The 27,572-nt window shown below is 36.8% G+C and overlaps 1 protein-coding gene across 1 annotated transcript in view; it reads left to right on the forward strand.

Annotated features, from left to right (window-relative positions):
• Positions 1-2,301: 2,301 nt before the first annotated feature.
• LOC140229804 (kinesin-like protein KIF16B) overlaps positions 2,302-27,572 on the forward strand; it is an 89,397-nt gene continuing 64,126 nt past the window's right edge. Inside the window, exons 1-4 of the mRNA XM_072310039.1 lie at positions 2,302-2,432; positions 5,042-5,111; positions 19,299-19,415; positions 23,814-23,930. Coding sequence (XP_072166140.1) covers positions 2,386-2,432; positions 5,042-5,111; positions 19,299-19,415; positions 23,814-23,930 — 351 coding nt within the window. The 5' untranslated portion in view covers positions 2,302-2,385. The remainder of the gene's footprint in view (positions 2,433-5,041; positions 5,112-19,298; positions 19,416-23,813; positions 23,931-27,572) is intronic.

A 27,572-nucleotide genomic window follows, 5' to 3' on the forward strand; every position in this document is an offset into this window, starting at 1 on the left:
TTTTGAATCCTATCAAAGCTATAGTCCTCGAAAAAGCATCATTGATAACCTTTCACCCGTATAGGTTTAATGAATGCTAACAAACAAACGAACAAACAGTAACTAACTAACTAACTAACTAACTAACTAACTAACTAACTAACTATGAACCAACTGAGTATAGATTGATACGGATCAGGGGGGATTATTATATAGCCTTGCCCATCTAGCCCTATTGCACTACAACAGTGACTCATGCATGGTCAACTCATAACAATCACTCCTTGGCAACGTCCACTGATCTGTATGTGAAAGAAGTAATTCGAGTACATTGTACATGGTATTAGACTGTCCAATGTTTTCACTGTGGTATTTATGCCTATAGACCTAACAATGCTGATCTCTTCTAGGATTGATTCTCTAAAAGAGATCAATGGCCTTCATAAACAGCCCGTTTACTTTAAAAAAAAAAAAGGATACGCACGCAGTATTAACTGTTGACTCACTATTTCTTTTTGATCTCATTGAAGGCCCTGTCCAATCTGTGCACAAAAGGCTTGATTATGATGGGTAATGCATTGGTATACGGCGTGTACTGTAAAACTGATGCGCAACAATATTAATATTCTACAAAAGAATTGCTTGCTAGACACATAAATCTGAACACCGAACGCATTAACGGAGAATAAAGAATCCAGACTTTTGTTCCATTTATAACTTGGATAATATAGATTGGCGTGCACATGATTGTGAAGAATAGAGTAGGGTAAGGTGAATGCGAAGGACATCCGGACCGATGTAATCTGCATAAAAGAAGAGAAAAAACACATGAGAATCTGTCACAACTCAGTGGATTCTGTGAAAACCAGAATGTTTGACAAAAATTGACTAAAATCGGACAGGTATTAAAAAAATGACAGCATGTAAATCATTTTGGCAGGTCAGGTGAAGTGCCATTCCTTGTCAACTTCGAGATTCAGGTCATGGTACCATCACCGTGCATCACTTTCATGCTTATTTAACCTATTCTCATCAAAATCAAAATATTTATCTGCTGACTCCAAAAACAAAGAATTACATGTAACCTTGATCATCCAGTAACTGTTTTCTTTGTTAAAGGTCTTTATCAATGTGACATCACGATGATTTACATGCATTGTAAAGTTTTGAGTACTAAAAAAGAAAAGAAAAACGAATCAAACGCAAGAGGGCGTAGTACAATGTATTACTATACAAAACATGTACCGTTTTGACAACAGAAGGTGGTGCGGGATGCGATACCCTTACCCTGGGTTCCTCGAGATGTCTCGAATTTCATACCACTGGTGACAGTTTAGTCTTGTCACAAAATGTCGTCACAGAATGATATAGAGTCTCACAGGTAGCGTAACATGTAATTTCAATATATCAAACTCACTCCTAGCTTGACATCAATACTTACAAGTGTTCTCCGTGACTGAAGGATAGTAGCTTGGACCACCGATGTCAAAAGCATTCATTGGAGTTACCTTATTTTGATCAGCGTAAGATTATTCTGTTAAATTTTTGTCTTGTAATCGAAAGTGAACGGTTATATCCTGGGAGATAGCTATAGCTAAATAGATGGAAATTGATAAATTACAGAGATATCGTCTTTTGCTGCAGGTGCTATTATTTCCACTTCGATATAGAGATAATAACTTTAGGCCCATAGATTCATACACTGCAAGAGTTAACTGTTTTCTCATCTCGTTACAAAAATTAATTTTCTGTTAAAAGAAAAAGATAAAGAGTATCGGATTTGTGTGAACGAGGTGAGATAGGAAAGAACAGATTTTTAAAAATACAATTATATATTTTGAACATGTACAGTATAAACCGCAATCTGTGCATTATACAGTAGTTTGTGGATGCATTGTAGTCTTTTTTTCTTTTTTTGTTGTTGTTGCTCTGTGTATAGTACAGAGACTGCGTGGATGACCTCCACAACGGAGACAATAGCTCCATTTGCATTGTTGTATATTATTCTGTCCCATTAATCACGGTTAGGAACTGCGAAATGTTAAGGAGAATTCCAGCAGGAGCTGGATTCTGTGCCAGCAGGGAGGTGAGACACCTCCCTTGTGCCAGCAAAGTGTCTTTGTGAGCAAAATATTCTAGCGCCACCTATGTTTATGTGAACAGTACATCACATGTGTGTGCAGCTAGCTGCTGCCAGCTTTGGTGTTTGCTGCATGCATCCTATGCCAGCGCGCCTGGCCTGCTACACACACACACACACGGTACGTTATACGTACGTCGCGTGTGTGTTGTTGATCAACATTATTTTGTGGGAAATACATATCATGTGAGAAGTGTGGCAAACAGTCTGGTAGGCGATCTCGGACAGATATTTTACTGATTAAGGACTGTGTGATCACAGAAATCATGGCTTCGGTGAAAGTAGCAGTTAGAGTTAGACCCATTAACGCCAGGTAAGTATATAATGCGTGTAATGTAATAAGCTGGTTGAATGTTGGTGCAAATTTATGTCAAGGTTTACTAGTGTATGTTTATGGAGCGAGCATTGGTCTGCTAGCCGTTGTTGAAGGTTACGCCAGGCCGCCGCCTGCAGTCGCACCAGAGCGCGCTCAGCTCACTGGCTGTCTCAAGTGTACCTCCTTGGTATACACGGTATAAGTGGCGGGGCAGTGGCGTTGCCAGCAGGGATTATTTCGCACAAAAGAAACCTTACTAACTCTTCGCGTCTTGGCGTTAAATTGCAATGTTAAGCCGCTTTATACGACAAATGTTTTGTCGAGTGAATACGTGAAGAAACATTGACAAAGCCACAGGCACAGTAGTAACGTGTGAATGCCCCCTACCTAGACCCCTTTGAGTGTTGACTCTTGCTCTGAACAGCTGAAAGTGGTAGTACTAGTTTAGGCCTACTAACGTTAGTGCTGTAATGCTTATGGGCATAATTTGTGTGGTTGATGTTGGAGCTTTGAAATTATTAATTTCTGAAAGGCAGTTAATCGGAATCTTGAGTAAGCATGCTCCGTAACTTCACCATTCTTTATATGACTTGATTTTATGAACCTAAAGTCTGGGAGAAAGTTTACTTTGATTTTATTAGTGACAAAAAAGAATCAATGAATTTTCCGACCAAAAAAAAAAAAAAAAAAAGAAGAAAGAAGACAATACCAGACAGTTCTGAGAATGTACGTGACCACTTATGACTCCCAAGTTGCAAGCAAGTTACCTATAGGGCAATACCATGTTTTCCAAAGATAGTGTAATTTACCTGAGTCTTCTCGTGTACAAGTGTGATTAATGTGTGCACATATAGTTGACGTTCATCTCTTAATTATGTATTAACTTGTTTATAAATGTTAATGCATTCATTTTTCTGTTGTATTTTTATGCATCTGCTTATGTATTTGTTTTTAATGCCACAATTAAGTTTTCTCTCAAAAGGGGAGTACTTTGTCCATAATTCTACTATTAAATATTTGTATCAAAGATATTCAATAGCTTTCAAATCAAGGAAAAATTATCTTCAATGCCATATTTGTTGTGATTGTGAGTCTAGAGTAGATTTCATATTGGACTGCTCTGCTTGAGATATTGTAGTCATATTATGGGTATGGCCAAAACACACCATGCCATGCACAGCAGCTATGCAAATCTTCATGTCCCATGGCATAACAATTTCAAATGGTAATTGAAATGATTGTAACTTTTCATCATTCATATGATTTCACAAAGATTTTTACTTGTCTTCTGCATGATAATGAGATATAAGTCGCATCCAAAACTACTTTTTCCTTGGGTTTTACAAACTTGATCTACATAGACTAGAGTCATCCGGAGTAGGTGTGCAGCATAAACAAGTACTAAATTGAGTCTGTTATAAAGTTCATTTTTAAAACATGAAAACATACAAGTATGCATGATACAGCATATCCATCAGTACACAAGCTGTTGTAGGTACCATCCAGATGTCTGCCATCTTGGAAGACTGTATGTTTGTGTAAACTGTGGTGATTACAATGTATTTCATGTGCTGCTCGTGAATACTGCATGGCATCGTGTAGAGCAAACATCAGAGCTCTTTGGTTCACAGGTCTGCATGAGAAACAATTACAATGTATGTCTCTCTGAGTTTTTGTGAGATTGTAGTGAAAATCAAGCAGGAAATGTGTGTATCCAGTAAAGTTTGTCTTGGGGTAGGTCACAACAAATCATATTTGGTTCAGGCCACTGACAGAGGCAATAGTACAAAAAGAGAAAATAGATTGTTGCAAAGCAGGAAATATTGTTTGCATTTTTAAAATAACACAGTGGAGTTCAATTTGTAGCTTTTTGGTTACCTAGTATGTTCACTCATCTTGAAAATTTGAATAGAAAAGCTTGTTCACTTCACTGTATTGTTCATTGCACTGAACAAAACAAACAAACAAACAAACAAACAAACAAACAAACAAACAAACAAACAAACACATGGCAATGAACAAACAATTTGATGCCAAGTAAGAAAGGTAGTTCAAATGAGAAACCATACATTAGACACTACATGTACAATTTGCAATACACTGGCCCTGGCAGATTGGAGCATTCACATCAAGAACTGCAGTTCTTACTCAATCAGCCAATGAATCAAATGCTTGTTATCAAAACATTTTAAACATGCCCCTCCCCCGTAAAAAACAAGCAAAAATAAGAAAAATAAGAAAATAAGAAAATCTTGGAGTATTTTGGTTAACAACCAATCTTCCTACCAACCCACAACATATCTTAATGTTTGTACATAAGGGCTGAAACTAAATTTTCATGGGAATGTATTAATTGCAGTGATGCTATTTATGTTAACCCTTCAAAAAATGCTCTTGACATGTTTTTCTTCCCTTACATGTATTTTGATACAGATCTCCACTTGTGTGTTTGTGTGTGTGCGTGTGTGTGTGTTTGGTGCAATATTATGTAATATGAATGGCATGCATTCTTGTTTTTGTGAATGAATCAGATATGTTGTACATTGTATACTCATTTTGACCTCCTTTTCCATCCTTCTGGACTTTGATTTCTTTTTCCCCCACAGGGAGATAAATCTTGGATCATCATGTATCATATCCATGGAAGATAAAAAGACCAGCATAACAAATCTGAAGGTAAGTTACAAAGGTCAAACATGCATCTTGAAATCTATTTATTTCAAGGAACGGTGCAGAAGAGTGTGATGTTATACAGTCAGGTTGCAATTAAAGCTTGGTCAATGCAAAATTAAGTATTAATATATCAAAGTGCCTTACAGAAGATACTTTGATTTATCCATTTGTCATTTTTTTTTTGGTGTGTTAACTTTCCATTGAAGATACTTTTTGTGTCTGTTATATTTATCATTGACTGATTCAAGAATGTAAGATGTAAGAATAAACCACAATTAAAATTATAGAGAAAGAAACCAAAATTGCCCATTGAACAATAAAATGAAATAAGAACACAAAAGCTTCAAAAGTAGGAATTGTGGTATAATTTTTCATCCTATAGATGATTTTTTTTTTTTGAGTATGGATGCTTTTTTTTTTTAGTATGGATGCTTTAAAGAAGAATCCTGTAATTTTGTCTACTTGTAATAATGTAACATCGTAAAAGAGAATGAACTACAGCCTAGCTGCAGTTACAGAGCAGCAAACATTATTATCAATCTGGTCGCATCCATAGGTGGGTGATCATGCATAGCAGGTTCTGTCAACATACACACCCACATACACGTAGGCACAAAGAAAACGGTTGATAGTATTGCTGAAAATAATGTAAAGGGAATAGTAAGCATTCAATCACAAGGTAGAGAAAGATTCTTTTATTTCATTTTTATATTTTTGATATGTTTACATGTAACTATGGTTGAAAGAGAAATCTCTCAATCTTCATTATTAAACTAAAATCTCTTCCAATGAAGGAAACCCTGCCTTCATACATCATATATGATGTGTATCACATGCACTTTAACAAGCCTGCTGATATTGTCATTACATATTAAATTGTGCCTCACAGTAGTACCCCTTGTGTTGTCATGGTGACGGTGTGACACATTCCTTTTTTTTTTTTTTTTTTGCTTTAGCTGTAGATATGATATTGCCAAGACATATCAGTGTTTAACTTGGACTGCAAATATATTCTGTAGAATGAATGAATTGTCCTTGAAGCTGATTAAATTGCCTTTTTCTGTAATACATGTAGTAGAAAGCAACATGAAGGGTTTGGTGTTATTGGCTGTGATGATAGAAGTTGGTGCTTGATCACAATGATAGGCCTTACCAATTTCCTCTCACTTTGAATGAGAAATAATTCTGAAATCAGTAATTAATACAGGTTGTATATACAGTACCTCTATGTATTCCTGTGAAGCAGATGAGGTGGAAGAATTTGTTCTTCATATTATCAGGAAAGATCTTAAGAATTTGTGCAGAAGGTAAAAACAAAAATAAATGGGAGTATTATTTTTTCCTCTATGTTGAGCAAATCTATAATTCTTAAAGGTCTGTTTGGGGAGGTATATAGTATGAAATTCAACATGTACTCAGTACATTTATATGGGACAGAAGCAGCTTTCACAACTCAGCTGAATTCAGTGGGCAGGAATGTGTCTAGCACAGTAGAGCTGTGATTTCACAGAAGCATGTGTATAAATTATTGGCCAATTTCGAGTATTTTATTTTCCTACTAGTACATCTATGTGAGAATTCTCATCTGTCAAAATTTAAGCCTTCAAATTGATTTGGCATTGCAATACATATAAGAATGTAAAATGTAGCAATTTCTGATTTTGGCTAAAATAATATGACAAAACCATGTACTTCTGTTATTTAGAGTTATGGTTTTGCCAGTTTAAAAGTATTTGATCAGAGCTGCTATTTGATTTGGTCAAACCACATACCCTCTCTAATTACAATTTAAGCAATGTTCAGAAAATCCATCAACCACAGCATTTGTATTATCAGTTATTTTTTTATTATTGTTATTCTTTTTTTTTTTTACTTAAGTCAGATTTGATGATGATTAAGAGAAAGGAGACAAGAGTAAGAATAACATTGCAAATGTTTCATGGTTTCACAATGCATTTAATACATGCTGTTACAAATACAAAGGGGAGGGAAAAGGGAGAGAATTAGAAAAGATAGCTGAAGGGGTGGAGAGATGGTATGAGAGAGAAGGATGAAGACAAAGAGGGGCTTGCTCACATACAGTGTTTCCATTCTTGAAATCAGATGAACATTTGGCAAACTTAGCTGTCTGTCCTGGCTTTTTCGTTGGCGGTATATACTAGAGAACCCTGCCAACAGAGAATCTCCTTTGTTGAGACCCAGGGGTAGTAGGATAGTAATGACTTTACCAGTTTAAACCGGCCACGAACTGAGGTCAAGCTGGGTATCCTACAGTGATCTGCATGTTTCTATTCTTGTAACCTGAAATTTGATTCAGAGGATAACGACAAGAAGCCATTATATGGTAAAATTAGGATACGAAAATTACATTTTCCCAAATATGAAAGATAAATATAGTGGTGTGTTTGCTGATATTTCTTATGCTGCGAGACAGTCATAATCCGTATGTTACATTCTGTTAGATGCTTGCTGTGATTGAACTTGTTTTGTACTTCATCATTACCATAGATCTATGAATTTGAGCGATGTGACTTGCACAAAGAGTGGTAGAATTCAGATAGATATCTCTATTTTATATGTTAACACAGGCCAACAATTGACAGGATATTGTAAACCAGAAACTGGATATTTGCTAAATTAGAGTAACAGACCCGTGAGAGTGTTTGTCTTTTTTTGTTTGAATACCACATGGAATTCATGATAAGCAAGGGTTAAATGTTTAACTTTATTTTTCAAAACGTCATTTAACCCATATCGGGCCAACGCACCTGTCGCTATACAAACACCCAAGTGGCCCAGCACCATTCGCGCACACACGCCGACAAACAGACAACTCTCCAAACAATCGCTTTTTATTAGCAAGCAATGAAAAAAACATAGACAAGTTATATATCATTTGAAAGAGGAAAAAAATCTCTTTAATATGGTATATGACATGATGCCATTCAATGCATAGAACAGTCTTGTAGTACTCAGCGGAAGTGAATGACGTCATTCATACAGTTGAACCTCTCGTATCCGGACAAGTCGGGACCGGGGCTCGTCCTGATAAGTGATTTGGCCGGATACGGGAGACTCAATGCTTTATATATACATGTAGAGTCTACATATACGGGTCATGTACTGATGTAGCCCATTGTAGTACCACATGTAGTAATGTGTATACTGCAACCTTTTCATTGTTACACACAGTAACAGACCCCAAAATAGAGGTTCATGTTTGCAAGAATGAAATCATTTTCTTTTATAAATTCTTGGGATGATTTTATCTAAATAATTATTAAGAAATGTATCCGTTGGGAATCCCCCTTTCCTCCCGTAATTATTAAAAAAAAGATTTAAAAATCACGGCGAGATTGCGTCCGGATAATAGAGAGATCCGGATAAAGGGAGGCCGGATAATAGAGGTTCAACTGTATGTCATTTCATTCACTACGGGATATGGTGGCCCCTGCGGCGTACGGACGAACTACGGAATATCCCGTAGTTGGACCGATATGGGTTAAGGAGCTTCTAGCAGGGAGAAGGTAAGGTAAATTTTCAACACTGCATAAACAAGGCAGGAACAAACACACAAACAAAAATGGGTCATGACTCATTCAGTAAACTTGCAAAATTATGTTTTGTTGTGTACTGAAAGGGCACCATGGCGAGAAATGCCCCTCTCTCTGGTCTGATGTATACCATGAGGAATCCTGTAAACTGTCATTTATTTCCTGACCTAAAGAGAGATCAGTGTGCAGTATAGGAGGAATTATATTGATCATTATGGTGTACTCTGCTGTCTGTTCAACAGATGTTGCGTTGCAAGAATTCAAATGAAAAACATGCAAAGGAAAGTGTTGCTTTCAATATACACATTCAGCATGCACATGTGTAAGATGTATATATGCATGAAATGTGTAAAATGATATTTGTATATATATATATGTATATATCACTAAAGACTTTTTTTCTAGTTTACGCAAATATACATACAGCTGTACTTTGTAACAGAAAGATAACAGATTAAAAAAAGAAAAGAAGATGGTTCTTACATGTACTTGTTGTGTACATGTAAAACAATTAAGGATCTGACAGGCTGGCATGTAAATGGTCAAAATCATTTCATTTATATGCTGTTGCCCATATTTTATCAGAGATCTATGTTACTTACTTAGAACTCTGCAATTACGACAAATGACTTTTTCTGTAAATCTGCTGTACTTCCTCATTTGAAATGAATTTCACTTCGAAAACACTCATGAATATGTTTCTTTCTTTTTTTTTTTAATTGTGTGCTTGCTCATGTTGACAATTAAAAGTACTTTTTGCACTCTCATTTCTCCAAACCAGAATTTGGTATCTTCTCGTTGAAAAATAAATATGATGAGGAAAAGGTCACTATCACAGTCACATACGTGTACATGTACTGTACATGTACAAATGTACAACACATGCTGGCTGTCTAGTGCATGCAGCCCTATAATGACTTTGATGAGTCTTGTTTCCAGAGATGGCCCCCAACAACCCAGGATTATATGAATCTCTGCCATCCACTATAACTTTCAGGAAAAAAAAAAAGGAAAAAAAAGGAAAAGAAAAGAAAAGAAAAAAACCCTGAATAACGAGAAGGGTTGCAGAAAGCTGAAAAATGAAACAGTTGTTTATGTCCTCAAATCTTGTCAACCCTTAAGAATCATGGTATATGATGCTGAAAAAAGTGACTGGTACTAGTTCCTAATCAATGAATTGAGTAGTTACTCTGTCCAGTTGACAGGCCTATTATGGGCCACCTGTGATGGACCTGTGATAGACAGTCTGTTGGGTTCATCTTGTCATTTCCCCACATGGTTCCTGGTTCTGGCTTGACCCCAAGTTTTGGTCAGTCCCATTGTTTGCCAGCAAATCTGTCATCAGTAAAGTACAGCAGAGGATTAAAGGGAATGGAGGATTAAAAGGGGAACACTCCTTCATGTTGATTATAAATCCAATACAAAGGCATTAGTGAAATGAAGAGGCAAAAGTGCAAAATTTCAGGAGAAAATTCAAACTTGAAAGCTTCCTCAAACTTTCTGCATAAAAAAGTATATTTACAATGTATGTCTTGGAGAAACTCCCCTTGAGCATGTGGTTACCCTGATGATGTTAGGTATGTCAGTGGTTACAGGGTCAAAGTAGGAAAATTGACAAATTCCCTTTACCACTTTTTACCAATTATTTTAAATAGCATTGTGAAGTGCTCAACTTGCTCTCAGATACTGAGTTGTCCGACTTTGCAAAATAATTGAAATTTACATCAACCTGACTCAAAGGCATTGTGAAAAGTTGGTTGGCTGAAGATCAGAGTTTTACAGTAGAAATTGCAGGAACTGATATCAAATCTGGGCCCATGGTATAAACAGAAGTGGATCTAGAGGGGGGGGGGGGGGGGTTGGGGGGTTGCAACCCCCCCCCCCCCAAAAAAAAAAAAAAATGAAAAAATAAAAAAATCTGGGGACCATTTTTTTTTTTATGTTATCTTTTTTTTAAAACTTGTAATTTTATTTTTAAAATTTTTATTTATTAAATTCTCCCTACTGTGGGAGGGAGGAACCCCCCTCCCACACCCTCCCCGGTTTATAGTAACCTCGCCTACAGCCACTATGTCTATTTTCCAATTGGTCTACTGGCATATCGTCTATTACCGATTAGTCTAATACCCATTTGGTCTACAACTCGTTTTGTCCAGTACCCATATTGTCTAATAGTCACTTTGCCCACTACCCGTATTGTCTAATACCCAACTCGTCTAAGGGGCATTTCGTCTACAAAACAATTGATCTAATAGCCAAATCGTCTACACTCACAATGTCTATTTGCCATGTCGTCTAATATCTATTTTGTCTACTACTAGTTAGTCTACTCCCACCTCGTCTACAAGTCATTCAGTCTACATTCACTTTGTCTAGTTATCATATCGTCCAACCCTTAGTTTGTCCATACCCAATATGGTCTATACCCATCTGGTCTACTCCCAACTCGTCTACTCCCAACTGGTCTACTACCAACTGGTCTACTCCCAACTCGTCTACTCCCAATTGGTCTACTCCCAATTGATCTACTCCCAATTGGTCTACTCCCAATTGGTCTACTCCTAACTGGTCTACTACCAACTGGTCTACTCCCAACTGGTGTACTCCCAACTCGTCTACTCCCAACTGGTCTACTTCCAATTGGTCTACTCCCAATTGGTCTACTCCCAACTCGTCTATTCCCAACTGGTCTACTCCCAATTGGTCTATACTCGTCTATTCCCAATTGCTGTACTCCCAACTGATATAGTTTTACTCTCAACAATTTACCCAAACTGATCATTTCCATCTGGTCATGCTAATAATGAATATACCACTTTGTCTAGTGTCCAGTCCGTCTCACTGTCATGAACTATTCATATCAAACCCTGCCCTTGATTAGCACAAAAATCAATATTAGACTATTCTAGTTGTTACGATGTGGGCGTGTAGTTGGATGGATTATTATTCTTATGATTGTGTATCAAAGTTGAATGGATGGAGTGTTGAAGTTTGGACATATAAATGCTTATTTAGGGTTCCTCGCGAAACGTGTATTGAGTACATTGCAGGCAAGTAAATTATTCATCTTAGTAGTAGCTATATATTGGCATGAATCATATTTTTGTGTATATGTTTCAACCTTTTTTGGTGCATTTAACCGTTTACATACATCAGTACGTGCCAGACAGAATAAAAAATACTGATAATGTACTTATAAATTGTTCCTTTTCATTTTTACCATTCTTATGATTGTGTATCAAAGTTGAATGGATGGAGTGTTGAAGTTTGGACATATAAATGCTTATTAAATTTTAGGGTTCCTCACGAAACGTGTATTGAGTACATTGCAGGCAAGTAAATTATTCATCTTAGTAGTAGCTATATATTGGCATGAATCATATTTTTGTGTATATGTTTCAACCTTTTTTGGTGCATTTAACCGTTTACATACATCAGTACGTGGCAGACAGAGTAAAAAATACTGATAATGTACTTATAAAGTGTTCCTTTTTATTTTTACCATACTTATGATTGTGTATCAAAGTTGAATGGATGGAGTGTTGAAGTTTGGACATATAAATGCTGCATGATTGCTTCTGATATAAATTACACATCCAACACAAAAATAACACAGCAAGTTTTTCACACTGTGACATTATCTTTTTTTCCTAAAAAATTGTCATAATTAGAACATAAAAATCTAAACCAAATGGGGCACCAAGAGTGTTCAACCTATTTAACTGGGAAAAAAGAAAATGGATGAAGTAAACTTAAATAACAAATATATATATATATATATATATATATATATATATATATATAACTAGTAGTAGACCAGTTGGGAGTAGACGAGTTGGCAGTAGACGAGTTGGGTGTAGACCAATTGGGAGTAGACAAGTTGGCAGTAGACGAGTTGGCAGTAGACAAGTTGGGTGTAGACTAGTTGGGAGTAGACGAGTTGGGAGTAGACCAATTGGGAGTAGACGAGTTGGGAGTAGACCAATTGGGTGTAGACCAATTGGGAGTAGACGAGTTGGGAGTAGACGAGTTGGCAGTAGACTAGTTGGCAGTAGACTGACTGGTTATTAGACTAATTGACTATTAGACAATGAGTTGTAGACCAATTGGGTATTAGACAAAATGAGCTGTAGACTATTCTATTCATAGACCTTATGATTACTAGACGAAATGGTCAATAGACATAATGGGTGTTAGACGAAATGTGACTTAGACAAATTGGACATTAGATAAAATGGCTAGTAGACGAAATGACAATTAGACTAATTGGCATATAGACAAAATGGTTGGTAGACGAGTTGGTAGTAGACGAAGTGGGTTTAGACGAGATGGCATTAGACTAGGTGGACAGTGGACAGGGTGGGTGTAGACGAGGTGCCAATTTACCCCCTCCCCCCCCCCTCGCTCGCTCCGCTCGCTCAGGCTCCGTCGCTACGCTCCCTTGCATACCGCGCCCCCAACCCCCCTCCCCTTTATAAAAAGCTAGATCCACCCCTGGTATAAAACTTTGGTAACTCCGCAATCAGTGGTTATCAACACCACTTTATTGTACTCCATGGTCAACCAAAGCCAACAAATTATTTTGAATGGTTTATTACCACTGCTTGGCATACCTACTGTTTGTCTAAAATAAGCATAGTAAATATGCTTTACATAACCATTAACCGTTTCAGTACTGCCACCTCAAAATAGGCCATGGGTATTGTACACAGACAGGTTGTTGGTAGTACTGGGAGAATTAACCGAATCATTATTTTGTAATTTCCATGAAAAAAAAAGGAATTTAACTGATTTTTCTGGTACATGTACAGTGCATACAGTCCACCCTCAGTTATCCTGTCATGTCATGACTGGTGCCCATCCGGATAAGTACTTGCTGGATAAGCAAGATACTGAAGCACAACGCTTTTGAGCAAGTTGTGTTGGGGAAATACACTATTACATGTAGTACGGTACTGTTGTTGGGACACTGTAAATCTTTAACTATTCACTCTACAATGATTTACATGATATTTGCATGTTTCATAATTCAAATAATGTGGAATAGAATTGGTCTTTGTTCTTTCTAGCAACATCATTTCAGTAGGTATAAACGTACACACAGTCTACATTGTAACATGGTTATTGATATTTACATGTATCTCCCAACTTTCTTATTTCCTTGTATTTGCATGAGAATCATTGCTTTGTTCTGTTTAATATGAAGTGCCATGCTGAAAATAGAGAGATTGAGATTTAAAAGTGATGGCTGGATAACAGAGATTTGACTTAATGATATTTCTGCTACGAATACCAAGTAGTTTTCAAAGAAATGCTTGAATTTTCAAATTTAGAACATATCAAGCACGTTGAAAGACATGAAGACTGAGATAACTTAGAGTTCATTTCTATACTAGTACTGCAGATTTGTATATATTTTGATTTGTGACAGACACCTTTTGTGTCAGGTGATGATGGTAAATGATGAGTATCATTAGATTACAATTGTATCTCTAAGAGTGGATCATGTAAAGCTCCTCGGTATTAAAAAAAAAAGTGAATGAAGCAAGTGAAAGAGGTTGATTGTCTTCTACGCGTTATCAGTCATCTATCGCTGTACTTGTATCACATTGGAATATTGCCTTGTGCTATACTCGTATTTACTGACAGGCAGAAGAGTATTGCAGTCTGTTCAGATTACAGTGTAGACTGATTCTTGAAGATGCAAAGCCATCAGTTTACTGCCCATTACAGATGATCAACAGCAACACACAGTCGAGTGTTAATAGTCTACCCACTGTACAATGGAGAACCCTTTTGGATGGATACTCATATCATAGCCTTGTCCTCTAATGAGGTCAAATCCACTGTTACCATCCTTGGTTTTACCATGTAGAGTAGCTCCATGGTTTTACAAACCCTACCAGTACAAGGTGGATGCCTCACTGAGCACTACGGAATAAACAAACATGTCTGCACTAGGCTCTGGCTCCTCCTCAAACCAGCTGCCCTCGTTTCAAGTTTCATGGCCAGAGAAACAAAAATATTGTGCTTTGTATGGGTTGTTGGTATTTGGATAAACTGGCCTGCTTTTAAAGAGGCAAAACATCAATATATAATTTTTGCCTTTATAGGGTAAAGGTCAGTATACTATATGTGAACCAGTATCTTTACACATTTCATACATTACAGGTTGTTGATATCAAGATAGACATTCAGCACACATAACCCTCCCTTGGAAATATAGTGAAAAATTCTGCCTTTTCTTTTCTTTGTTTCCAATTTCATCTTCCATCTTTATAACAGAATTTAAGATGAGGTAAAAAGAAGTCAAGGTTTTTTGTTTTGTTTCAACTGCAATGTCTAAAATCTATTGAAAATACACAGTCTCATGAAATTAAAGCAGTCCTATTCTGCCCAATTAAATCCTGTTGAACAGAGATGCAAAGTTTTTGTAACATACCCATATTGATTAATTACACATGCTGCCATGGACATTCGTAGCAAGAGCTGATGGAATTATACACATAGTACATTGGTGGCACATGCATAAAACATCCATTGCCATTGTTAAATCCATACATGAATTTTGAGTCTCGGCAATGTGAAGGTTTGCAGAGGTTAGTGCTACAGTATGAGCCGAGAAGATGCTCTGAATTTATTGCTTTGGAATGCTTCGTGTTGGAGAATTATCATTTCTTGAAAGTATAGTCACATCCTTTACTCAACTCACAACTCCCCTTCCCCCCCCCCCCCCAAAAAAAAAAAGCTCATTTTTTATTTGTAAAATAGGTGGTGAGATGAATGAAGGTGAACAAGATGTCTGATGCCAGTGGTGACTCATTTGTGTCTCCAAAACATGCCAATAAAATTCTCTTTGAAATGGAATAAAGATGTACTCCATAGCATCATTGACATGTGTTTTTATAGGATACTATTCCAACCCAAACCCTGCTCAGTTCAGTGAAGCTTGTTTTATAATAAGTCTGTCATGAGTTTACAATCGGCTCTTTACAGAGATTCAATAGGAGGTTCTAGACTGTCTGTGCATTGTGCAGTATTCAGGCTCGGATTTCTGTTCGATGCAAAATACATATTGACACTTGTTAGCAGCAATGTGTTTGGTTTCATGTGAGTGTAGCCCTAGTCTCATTCTAATCAGCTTGACACGAAGGCTGGATTTGTGTGCACATTTGTTGAGCAGTGCCTGTATGTTGTATCTCCTGCTTGGAGTTCCAACCCTTTTTTCTTTTGACAGTCACTTGGGCTGTTTCTTTTTTTCTTTCCATTTTGATGTCCGTGTCAAACATATGCAGATTAGGAGCAGGAAGCAAAGCTCTGAGTTTCACTTATCAAAGCCAGGCAGCAGACAGCAAGATCACACAAATATCCAACGAGATTTTTGAAAATGAGCTCTCGTTAACCCTTTCCTCATTTTTTTTTTTTTTGCCTTTGCTTCATTCCAGTGGCAGTGAGGAACTCTTGTGTATTTAAGCCGAGTCTGCCTTCGTGTGAGGGATAGTGTGTCTGCATGGATCTGTGTAAAACTCGCTTAAACGCTGATAACTTGGATTTCCACTTCTCAGCCGGGGATCAATGGCGGCTTTGAAGTACATCGAATTACTTCCTGGTTGTGGTGTCTCTCTGCAAAAATTTGATACCACAAGACATCCTTCCTTCCCGTCTCTCTGTATCTCCTCCACACCCCCCCCCCCATTTCCATCCCAGCTGCCTCTTCTAAAAATAAATGAACCTATTTCCACATACTTTTGTCATTTCATGTAATCGTGTGTCTACATTTGTCTCTTCTGCAGGCTGTTTTTGTCATTAAATGAAAAAAAAAGAGACATGCATTGATACCTGTATATATGAATGTGACTGGTATGAATCAATCTTGTGTTTCAGAATGTGTTTTGTCTGAAGGAACATTTCATGCAGTTGTTATTGACATCAGGAGAGATACAGCTAATGTACCAAGGCCGACCATGATTTGTTTATTTATAATTGTAATGGCAGAGTAAATATCAGTGATAGCTACGTGCAAGTCTTTTTTTTTTTTTTGAGATACAGTTCGACCTCGATTATCCGGCCTCCTTTTATCCGGAAATCTCTAATATCCGGACGCGTTCACGCAGTGAAGGACTTTTTTTTTTCATCCAAAAATTGAGAAATAACAGTGACTTTAAACTCAATTAAAATTTCTACAAAACTCACACGATTTACCTACAATATTCCTGACAGAACTAACATAAATTCACACCACATTATCATTGTAAAAGTAAGGGACTACAATTTTGTGCAGGCTAGCATAGATTACACCACTGTTGCGGGGTACGCTACCTGCCTAGCTGCCAGTGCACTGGGACGGCAGCTTGGACGGCAGCTATGTACATTAACATTGTGTCTCCCATATCCGGCCAATTCGCTTATCCGGATGAGCGGCGGTCCCAACATGGCCGGATAATCGAGGTTGAACTGTACCATAGTCAGATGGTATGATTCTTAGTATAGAAAATTAATTTTATTTTACAGAATATGAGATGGTATTGAGAAATACTGTCATTACAAATCTTGGTGTATCTTAGGGTTTGCTTTTCATTATATCTATGTGAAAAGGAAAACGGAAAAATTGTCTCATTATATGTAGAGAGTTTAAATGCAAAAACAGATACATTTGTAAAATATCCAGTTGTATGAACTTGAGATTTGTTGAGATTAAAGCTGCTGTGATAATTCAAAAACTATCTTCTATGATATTTCTTGTTACATTATGTATGTGTAATGAGTGTGGGACTGCATTTGTCACATTTTTTGCATTTTTTTCATTTTATGCAGATTTCGTGAGTCAAATGCTATTCACAAATTTAACAACATGTTAGATTATTTACATGATTGCGAACTTAAACACTTGTGAAATTGTCAGAAAGTCCTTTGTAATTCATGAAAAATTACAATGTAGACTTACTTGAAATGTGGTACGAGACTGATGTACAGTGTCATTGATTTTTTTTTTCTCTATTTGGTGATGACCTCATTGTATGAAATTTGGAAATGACATTTGTATTTTATATCAATCTACTCCATTCTGAGAGGGATTTTACCTGTAGCGTTGATTGACAATCCTCCCCTTCTTAGAGTCAAACTGCTATGGAAGTCAGAGAATAATTTTCCTGGTATTGCATACTGTAGCAATTTGCTATGCATTTTTGTACGATTGCTATACAAAATGCTATTTGCATGTATAGCAATTTCATTACATAGACTTGTACACTATTTTGTTCGAAATGTATGTCCATCGACTAAAAGTGCTATTCAATTTTAAGAAGGAAAATTATTCCCTGGAAATGTTTCCTGATAAATACTGCAGATGGTGTCAATCTGGTATACCCTACAATGTACAGGTGTAGTATACTAAATACCATAGTAAATGCACTGTATATGTACGTCCCTAGGAATAGGGGGAGTAGACAGGGGATTGTTGTGGGGGGGGGGGGGGGCTATTAGAGGGGGAGGGGCTATTGCATCCCAGGTACCCAAGGGTCAAAGTCCAACCAGGGCAGACAAGAATGTGTGTGTTGTCAACAAGCACTAGTCAATTCAGCTGTTGACATGCCAACGTCAATTTGGGGATCTGGGTTTACCATAGAATTCATTTAGCTCCTACTACTGGGTTGAAATACAAGGCAAGAAGTTACAAGACTTTACCTGAAGTCAGTGCGGTAATTGGACAAATTGGCAATCAGAAATGCACTTAATTTTACCAAGGAGATATCATGATTTTCATTGGCTAATTAAAAATGACACAATCATTTCATATTGTCAGAGTTTACGTTGTATCACTTTTGTGTTGTTGAAGGAATTCCATTTACCATTTACAGATGAAACAAAAGCCCAGCTGTAGTGCTTCAAAATAGTTCTAAATGTGAGTTTAGGGATAGAAACAACCAATATAAACATTCTAATCAGTATAATCAATGTTAAGTAAACCATACAAAATGTGAACAATAGTTATGATAAAATTGTTTCTAGAACAAATTGTCTACAGTTATGGTTTAGTGAGAAAAATAATGATATCTCCGTATATTTCAGGCTTTATTGCAAAATGTTTACATGGTAGCATGTTATGTGATACAACTGACCTACACATAGGCCTATATATATATATATATATATATATATATATATGCATCAAATGTGATAACTGTTTTTTTTTTTAATCACTGCTTTCAATGGTAAACAGTACCTTTAAAACTCACGATGACAATCATATACCGGTACATATGCTTCTCTTGTCATATGGCATTTTATTTTCTTTCTACATCCCTTCAGTTAAGTTTGTGTACATAGAATATCTGCGTCCCCTTTGCTAGCCAATATTCCATTTCTTTTCATTAATCATTATAGTATTCATTAGTCAGTCAATCTGTCTACCAACTGCATCCCTTTATGTTTCTAGATATTAAATACCTCTTGTACCAGCCAATCCTCCTACTCTTCCTTCTCTGACTGAGTTGACCTCAATCCATGTGGCTGCCCTCACAATTTACAGATTGATGAGTGATAGAATTTGATGCAGATTCTGGATTCTGTTCTCACTATTTCTGCTAGCATTTTTGTTATTTCTTTCTTTCTTTCTTTCTTTCTTTTTTGTTGCCAGATACCTCCATCATCATCAGAGAGAGTGACAGGGAGAGAGCGAGTCAAGACCTTCACCTATGACTACTCCTACTGGTCTGTCAAGAAGGGGGATCCCCACTTTGCATCTCAGGAGAAGGTGAGGGGTGGATCTTTAGCCGTCTCCTCAAGGGGAGACCGGTTTAGGGGTACATTGACACACCCCCTTACACCGTAACAAATGTAGAAACAGCTGTGAGAATAGTGCCTGAACCTCACCATAGCATTCTTCCAATCATCAGCATAACAACAGATTTCAAATTTTGAGATGTCTGAAATGGGGGGAGGGGTGGGATGGGAGGTGTAAGGACAATGTAAGGAAATGGTTGGTAAAGAGTCGGCATGGAAAATGTTTGAAATCTAGGGTAGGAATGAAATCAAAGAGATAAAATGTTTACAGATCAGAATAATCAGTGTATCATGTTCTGGGGAGAGGGTTTCTTCTTGTGAGTACATGAACTTAATCTAAAGTGATATAATGTGATCATCTGTAGTAGGGAGGATGAGAGGGTATGAGGTCAGAGAGTGGATAACGCCCATCATCCTGAAAAAACACACACACATCACACACACATGATTATAATCTTGCATGTCATACTCGTGTACAAATATGCAGATGTTCTATCCACAAGCAAGCACACACAACATGCATGCATCTACTTACATGCATGCGTATGCACATATACGTTTGTACAACTATGAATGAAATGTCAAGAGACATATTGGGTGAAATGACATTGTCCAAGAGAAATTACTTTTTTTGTAAAACTTATATATGTAGGTGTGCTCCTGGTAAACATAATAGTACTGTCTTTTTGGAGTTTGTGAATGGTGGGGGGGGGGGGGCAAGGGGGAAGGGAAAAGTTGTGAGGAACAAACCCACACCCCTGGAATGTTCTCCTTCCTTGTTCAACTGCTGTTTGACTGGATACTCCTCTGTGACGGGAGGGGGTAGGAGCTTCCTCACCATGACTATGACCTCGGCACGACCTCGGTGGAAAACATTTACAGTCAGTGACTCAGTGGTCTCCAGGGTCATTTTAGGACAAAATGCAAAGAGACTGAGATCATTTTCCATGGCATATTAGGAGTTAAAGTGATGGGCATAGTCTCTGTGTGCAAATAGTGTGACAAAGCCTCCACTGAGTATATGGTCACTTCTTTTTAGGGTAACTTTTCATAATAGCTGGACAAATACCAGTATGGTAAATTCGGAACATTTCAGGGTATGGAAATTTGCATGCATTTCATGGTCTAATGCCAGCAATGAGAGCCAAAGAAATACAAATATTTTGTTAACCTTGTTTTGTCATTGTAAGTATTTACTGCCACAAGAAAAAAGTGGCTAGAAATGGCAAATGAAAAACATGTAAATTACATCTTGAATAAAGTAGATTGAGTGCAATGAGAGTATAAAAGCCCATGAAAATTTCCAGTTTTTCCAGTGTATACAGTTGTGTGCTACAACAAACCACAAATGTAGCACTATGTATTATAAGCAAGTGAAATTCTTAGCAGTGGTGGAATGCCTGATATTATACAATCCATAGGAGAAGAATGTTCAAAAGTAGGAGCAGCTAACATGATTTTCCTGTGAGATTTTCCACTGATCAGTGATCTTGTGAACAGTTTGCGTGATGATCCTGTAACATTTTTGAGCATGTTACTGTGCTGGTGCTGAAGCATATATATGCACGTTTATTGCTTCGCAGGTTATCAATAGAATGTGAAATATTGTCCTCTGTTTTACAAGTAAACCAATGGGACGATAATGACTCATGATATAGTGAAAATCATTATAAAGGAGAATTGCTCACTGCAGCAAATGTATTCTGAACTATGCTATGGTACCGGTAGTTTCTTTCTCTTATTGTCAAGAAAAACAAAGAATAGACTGATATTACAACAGTATGACTGAAAAACAAATAGCTTAAAATACAAAAATAACTTTCTAGTGCCTCAATGACTTTTTAGACATTTCATAATGTGTGGAATAGTAAAGAACCAAAGAAAGGAATGCTTTCACACATCGGAAAAGATTATGGAATGAAAAATGTGAAGTGAAGAAACTGTAGAGGAATTTGAAACTTTGAAATGATTTTGACAGAAATACTGTATGCTCCAAATCCTGACAAGGTACCTTGAGACAGAAGGTTAGTGCAGCTGTGTGATTATTGGTTTTGTGCTAGTTAAGCATTACTATTAGTATTATATGGACTAAATGGCAAAATTGTCACATTCGTCATCAGAATTGTGAGAAGTCCAAAGTCGCCTCTCAAAGGCAGTGAATGATGTACTACCAGTACCTATTTATCACCATCTTGGTCCATCTCGTCTGGTGCATCTAACCGTTTCATGATAATTAGGTGTGATGTGTAATTAACTGCTAAGTAGCACTGGATAACGGACAAGCATTATACTCTGTACGCTGCTTCTGGCAGTCTATGTCCAGTATAGAGAGGCTGTTTCATTTTGTAGGGATTATGTTAGCATAAAAGCTGTGAGATTTTCCATGACAGAAAGGAAAACTAGTGCTTGTGAGAAACATTGAAAGGAAAACAAGTATGTTTTTTTTAGAAAAATGTTAGTTTCATTTGCCAATCTTCAGGAAATATTTGCCTGAAATATTCTGTAAAAGCCATGACGTCTTCTCCTTGGTAGTGTGTTTTGTTGTATTTGTTCTCTTTAGTGAGAAAAAGCAATCTGCATCCTTGGAAATTTTTGGCTCAGTGTTGTTGAAATGTTCCTCAAATTCCATTCTCACCTAATTTTCATTTACCTTGAAAATGATATAAATTGTGTTGATTTTTAGAATGCATTTTTAAAATTTATATTCATTTTTTCCCCCAGAGATACGTGTTGTACATTGATTTGAAATGATCTAGTATAATACATCGTGAGCTTTACACCTACAACTATACCAACACAATGTATAATATATCCCAGAGATAAAAGAAATGCAATTTAGCAAAAAGTTGAGGGGAAGGAAATAAAAAGATTTTATATTTTACTTGCTTATTCTCTTATAAGTAAGTAACTTGCAAAAATATTAAGAATCTGATTTTTGGATCGCTAGCAATTCAAAACATGAATGAATGCATGAAATTTATGTGCATTTCATGGAAAAAAATTTAATAGGTTGCTGTAGGTACAATGTGTGTATTATTTCTGTCAATGTGCATCCTGTTTGCTTATCTGTTTTGTTCATTTGTTTGTTTGTTTTTTTTTTTGGGTAGGCTACATATGTATCATACTTTTTGGGTAGAGATGGTATGGCTTGGATAGCCTTATTGAGCTAGATTTTGTACATCAGACTTCAGTTCAATCTCTTGTACAGTCTTTCAATATAGGTATTAAAGACAAAACATGATGAATTTTCAGAAGCAGGGCAGATATTTGCTTTGTAGCAATGATTAAACATATCAAAACTAATGGCTGATTATCTCATTTATTAGAAATATTCAGCACACGTGTTCCTAGTTAACCTGCAGGGGTGCAAATGTTTGCAATATGATCATGGAGTAGCTCCATGATCAATCAAATACCTCTTTATTAACTTCAGTGAATTTAGTCTTGTACAGGTGCTGTAGTTTGTAAATGTGATGTATTTCATTTTTTATCATTTCTTATATATTTTGGCCAATGTGTGTTTCTGTAGAGAAGCACTTAAGTCAATTTGATCCATGGTTGTTGTAAATGACATCGTGGATACATCCTGTGTGTTAGGATACCTGTGTGCAGATGCTGAAGGTAAATTTGTGTACTGTACCTTGAGTGGATATGTGCGGCAGGCTGTACACTCCTGTGCACTGCATGCCGCTGTTGGCAGAGTGAAATATATTGACTGATTCAAGGTTGTTACGGAAATTGAGTGGCAGACCCTTCTATGGAAAAGAGTTAGGGGAAAAAAGCTGTGCATATGTTAGCCAAGTCATGAATCACTGGCTGCAGTAAATGGTCAATTGTGTCACGCGCCACAAATTATCCTATCAATCTCCTGTCACAGAAGATGTGAAGTTAGTGTAGGTGAATGCTGTCTGACAAATGCTGACTGATATGCAATGTGTACTCATTCAGGTGGCAGTGTTACCTTAATGTCATTTACTGCACACCATATGCTAGTCAGTTGAACATTAGATCACAGAATGCTATGTAAAGATCAAAGGTATTATTAGTGTGTAATCATGGGACAATTTGAATGCTTGTGTTTTTGTAAAGCAATGTGATTGATAACTCAAAATGAAGACAATTTTACTCATGTGCATTCAGATTTATTTCTATTGCCCACAGTCTTTGATGATTGGACTAACTGTCTCAAAATAATCCAAGATACATAATACAATGTACCTTCTTGGTACCTAAGTGCAATGGAGCAAATACTGCTTCTTTAGCATTCTTGATACAAGTAACTAATCACTTCTCTTTATTTCTCTCTCACTTGTGCTCCTCTTGTCTGTCTGTCTGTCTGTCTGTCTGTCTTTCTGGGTTGACTCCTAAGGTGTACTCGGACCTCGGTGAAGATGTTCTCCAGTCAGCCTTTGAGGGCTACAATGCCTGCATCTTTGCCTATGGGCAAACTGGCTCAGGAAAATCTTTCACCATGATGGGTGAACCGGTAAGTTCTTACTGCCTTTGTATTTTAAAAGTCTAATCTATCCATCTATTTATTTATGTATTGATAGATTAATTCACTTATTTTTCCTTTTTAACAATTATGTACTCTTCAATTCATTCATATGAATTTATTTGTTTATTCATTTGTTTATAGAAATAATTTCAATATTCATATTCATTTATGTATTTATGCGTTCATTTACAAATGCAGGGGTCAAAGCTTTCAAACTTCTGTTTATGACTGGCATTCATACAAAACACAAGAAATGTATACTGTATGGTGTGATGCATGCTTCTTGTCAGTGCTGCAAATACAGTTCATGACATGCTTGCATGAAACTAATATCCCCAATTTTGGTGTGTATGTGTGTGTGTTTTTTTTTTTCATTTAGTAAATACATTTACCATGTGTGGTGATGAACCTGAACCAAATGGCTCAAGTGAGCTGTGCGGTCACTCACCGTCCAGCATCTGGTTTGTGATGTGGGTCGGGATAGGAGATCATAGTTTGTACAAATGATGGGAGGGGAGAGGGAGGGGGGTCATACAGTCTTTCATGTAGGACCGATGTTTATTGGTATGTAAAAGAACATCAAAGCAATACACAACAGTTATGAAAAATTTGTTGTATGTGTGTGTGTGTGTGTGTGTTGGGAGCTTTCAATATGGACTCTCCATACAGTAGATGTATGTATTCGCTTCTTCATTTTTGCAGATGTACATGTAGCCATAGCTGTGACTCATTTCTCCTCAAACAGAAATATTGCCAGATGTTTAGCCTATAATCTTCTTCTGTACACCAATATCTGCAGTACCAGGGCTTAATGAATCAAACATGCATACAATTGTAGTGAATCTGTGATGACACATGGTTTGCATTGTTTTGACACCTCCTTCAGTGGCTCTGCCTGGCTGGCTTTGAATGAAAGGGAAATCTCAGTGTATCGTAGCATATATGAATTTAGTGCTTTTATAGCATATACATGTGAGAGCCCCTTCAAATGTCACAATGGCATAGTTTCTCACAAGCTGATGGAAAATGCTATTAACATAATATTTGTAATATCTAAATAAACAAGTTGAGAGAATCATGTGTCTTATTTAGAAATCTTCCTTATTTCTGTAGTCATGTAAAGCAGAAAACTTTAAATGAACAACTTTTGTGTGTATGTTTGTGTGTGTTGATCTATTGGCTTTTACACAAGCCTACAATGTATGAGTTTTGTTTTTCTTTTGATGCAATATTGACAAAGCATTGAAAGTATCTCTTTCTCATGTTTTTTTTTTATAATTTATATTCAGTGTACATTGTATATCAACAGAACCAAACATATCTGCTTAGAGTATGAATAACATCCAAAACTACCTGAAGTGAAATATTGAGGAAAATATCATTAATAGGAGATCCCGTATGAAACCCCTTCTTCCTGAAACCATTTTCAATGGCAGATCAAAAAATATGTGTGCATCTTTTCAAGGAGTCTTTCAATAATGCTTCACTCACCATCTCTCCAAGACAAGCAGCCACAGTTGATTGAAAAGGCTCTTGAGAATTTACTCATTTCCATAATGATGAATTTAACTTGTGAGAAATTTGATAATTTGGTAGAAAAGCACAAAGAAATACTCAATGTCATCATTGTTATCACATATATAAAAATGTAAATTGATATGATAATCCATGCAGCCATGAACCAGAAGCACATGATATGGTCAATATACATATTCTTTTGTAAGGAAAGAATATTGGTAATATGTTGTTAAATTCTGAAGACTGGCGATGATCATTATATGACAGAAAATTGTTGCATTCAGCCAGGTTTCACCCGCTCAGGTTTTAGCAAAACCACCTATAAGGCTATAGATGTTATCAGCTCATAAAACAGCAAATAGGGTCATTGAGTGAAGGTTAACAATGCTTGAGTGGTCATTAAACCAGGAGATGAATGTACACACAGTTTGGTCAACAATTAGTGTACCAGTACTCATGTGAGGCCTGTGGGTGATGGGGCCCATTCCTACTTACAGGGTTGATATGTGACTTCACATATTTTTATTTACTTTACTAGCTTATGTGAACATGAAATGTTGTTTACCTTGCACAAGTGAAGTTGCCTTTCTGTTAGAGCAATTTGCAGGTTTGATTTTCTTAATTTGGTGACCAATATCAAGATTCAGGTGTTTTTAATTCATTTTTGCTGATGCCAAAATGGTGTGATATCTTCATATTTGTACTATTGATATTTTTCCTTTATCAGAGCAGAGGTATTGTATTATGATATTGTATGACAATACCAGAGATATACATAGCAGGGTGCTACATAACTTTTTTTAACCACTTGCCCGGTCGGGCAAGCAGATTGTCAAATTTGCTGCAAAACACTTGCCCGAATAGTAATTTTGCTTGCCCGAAAAGAAAGTCCAAAATATAAGGAAGTAATATAGAAAATCATGTGTATGTAAGTCAAGGGCTTGATAAAAGTAAAACACAATCATTTAAATAAACAGCGCATATTGATTCTCAAAACAATGGAGTAACAAACTTGGTCTGATCAAGTGTTGTTGTTACATTGCTTTGCTTCATGTAAGTTTTGGAAAGTTGTTGAAATGAAATATGAAGTGTCTTGCATCACTAAGGAGTCATTGTCTTGGGCTTCTGTATGGTAGACTTTGTGGGTTTGTTGGGGGGAATAAGTGGGAAAAAAGGTGGCTTCAAAACTTTGCTTGCCCAATTCGGGCAAGCATTTGTTCTCATTGTTCAAAAACACTTGCCCAATTTGATTTTTGCTTGCCCCGGGCAATCAGGCAAGTGCTTTTGTAGCACCCTGTACATAGGCCTATAGCTTGTAAGTAAGACAAACTCCCATACTGTATACCCTTTTGCTCTTTTTTTTTTTTTTGGGTGGGGGGAGGGTCCTCTGCAATGTTATTATACATAATAATGTTTTACAGGGCAATCTTAATAATCTCTCACATTATAGCTGATGAAGCAGTACTTCATTCTTATTTTCTTCACGGTCTCACAGGCTCATTAAGGGCCTACATGTATGAGTCATTCATCTTGGGGAATAGCCTGAAACAGGGCAAACGATTAAGGTGTAAGTGTGTGCTGGCTTCATTGCTTCTGACTTTGATCAGAAAGCATGAATGAGTAAGTATGATACGTGATGGCCATATTTCAAGCTATCACAGTATTTTGAATCATGGATGAATCAGACAAATTGTGAATCCGTTTACTGCAGGAGTTAGTCAATTTTTACAGTCAGATATGACATTTTTTTTTCTACCCAGTAGACAAGATATGGATTCTTTGTTGGCTTTTTATAAAGCATATAATATAAAGTACACTGTTACCTGTACCATGATGCCAGAAATCTAGATCATAGACCTACTGTAACCTGACTAAACCAAGAACTAACTTGGCATCAACAAAGAGTCCCAAACTCAGACCCCAACACAGAACCGATGATGAGGTTGCCTTGCCTTTTTGAATCAGGCATCTCAGGTATTCTGTTTTGGAGTTATGGAGTTAATTTTGAAACTGCCTCTCTCCTATAATTATAAAGAATGCTACCCCCTCCCCCCCCCCCCCAAAAAAAAAAAAAAAAAAGAAGAAGGAAAAAAAAAAGAAGAAGAATGATTC

This window comes from Diadema setosum, chromosome 1 (assembly GCF_964275005.1).
Source record: "Diadema setosum chromosome 1, eeDiaSeto1, whole genome shotgun sequence".
Taxonomy (NCBI): domain Eukaryota; kingdom Metazoa; phylum Echinodermata; class Echinoidea; order Diadematoida; family Diadematidae; genus Diadema; species Diadema setosum.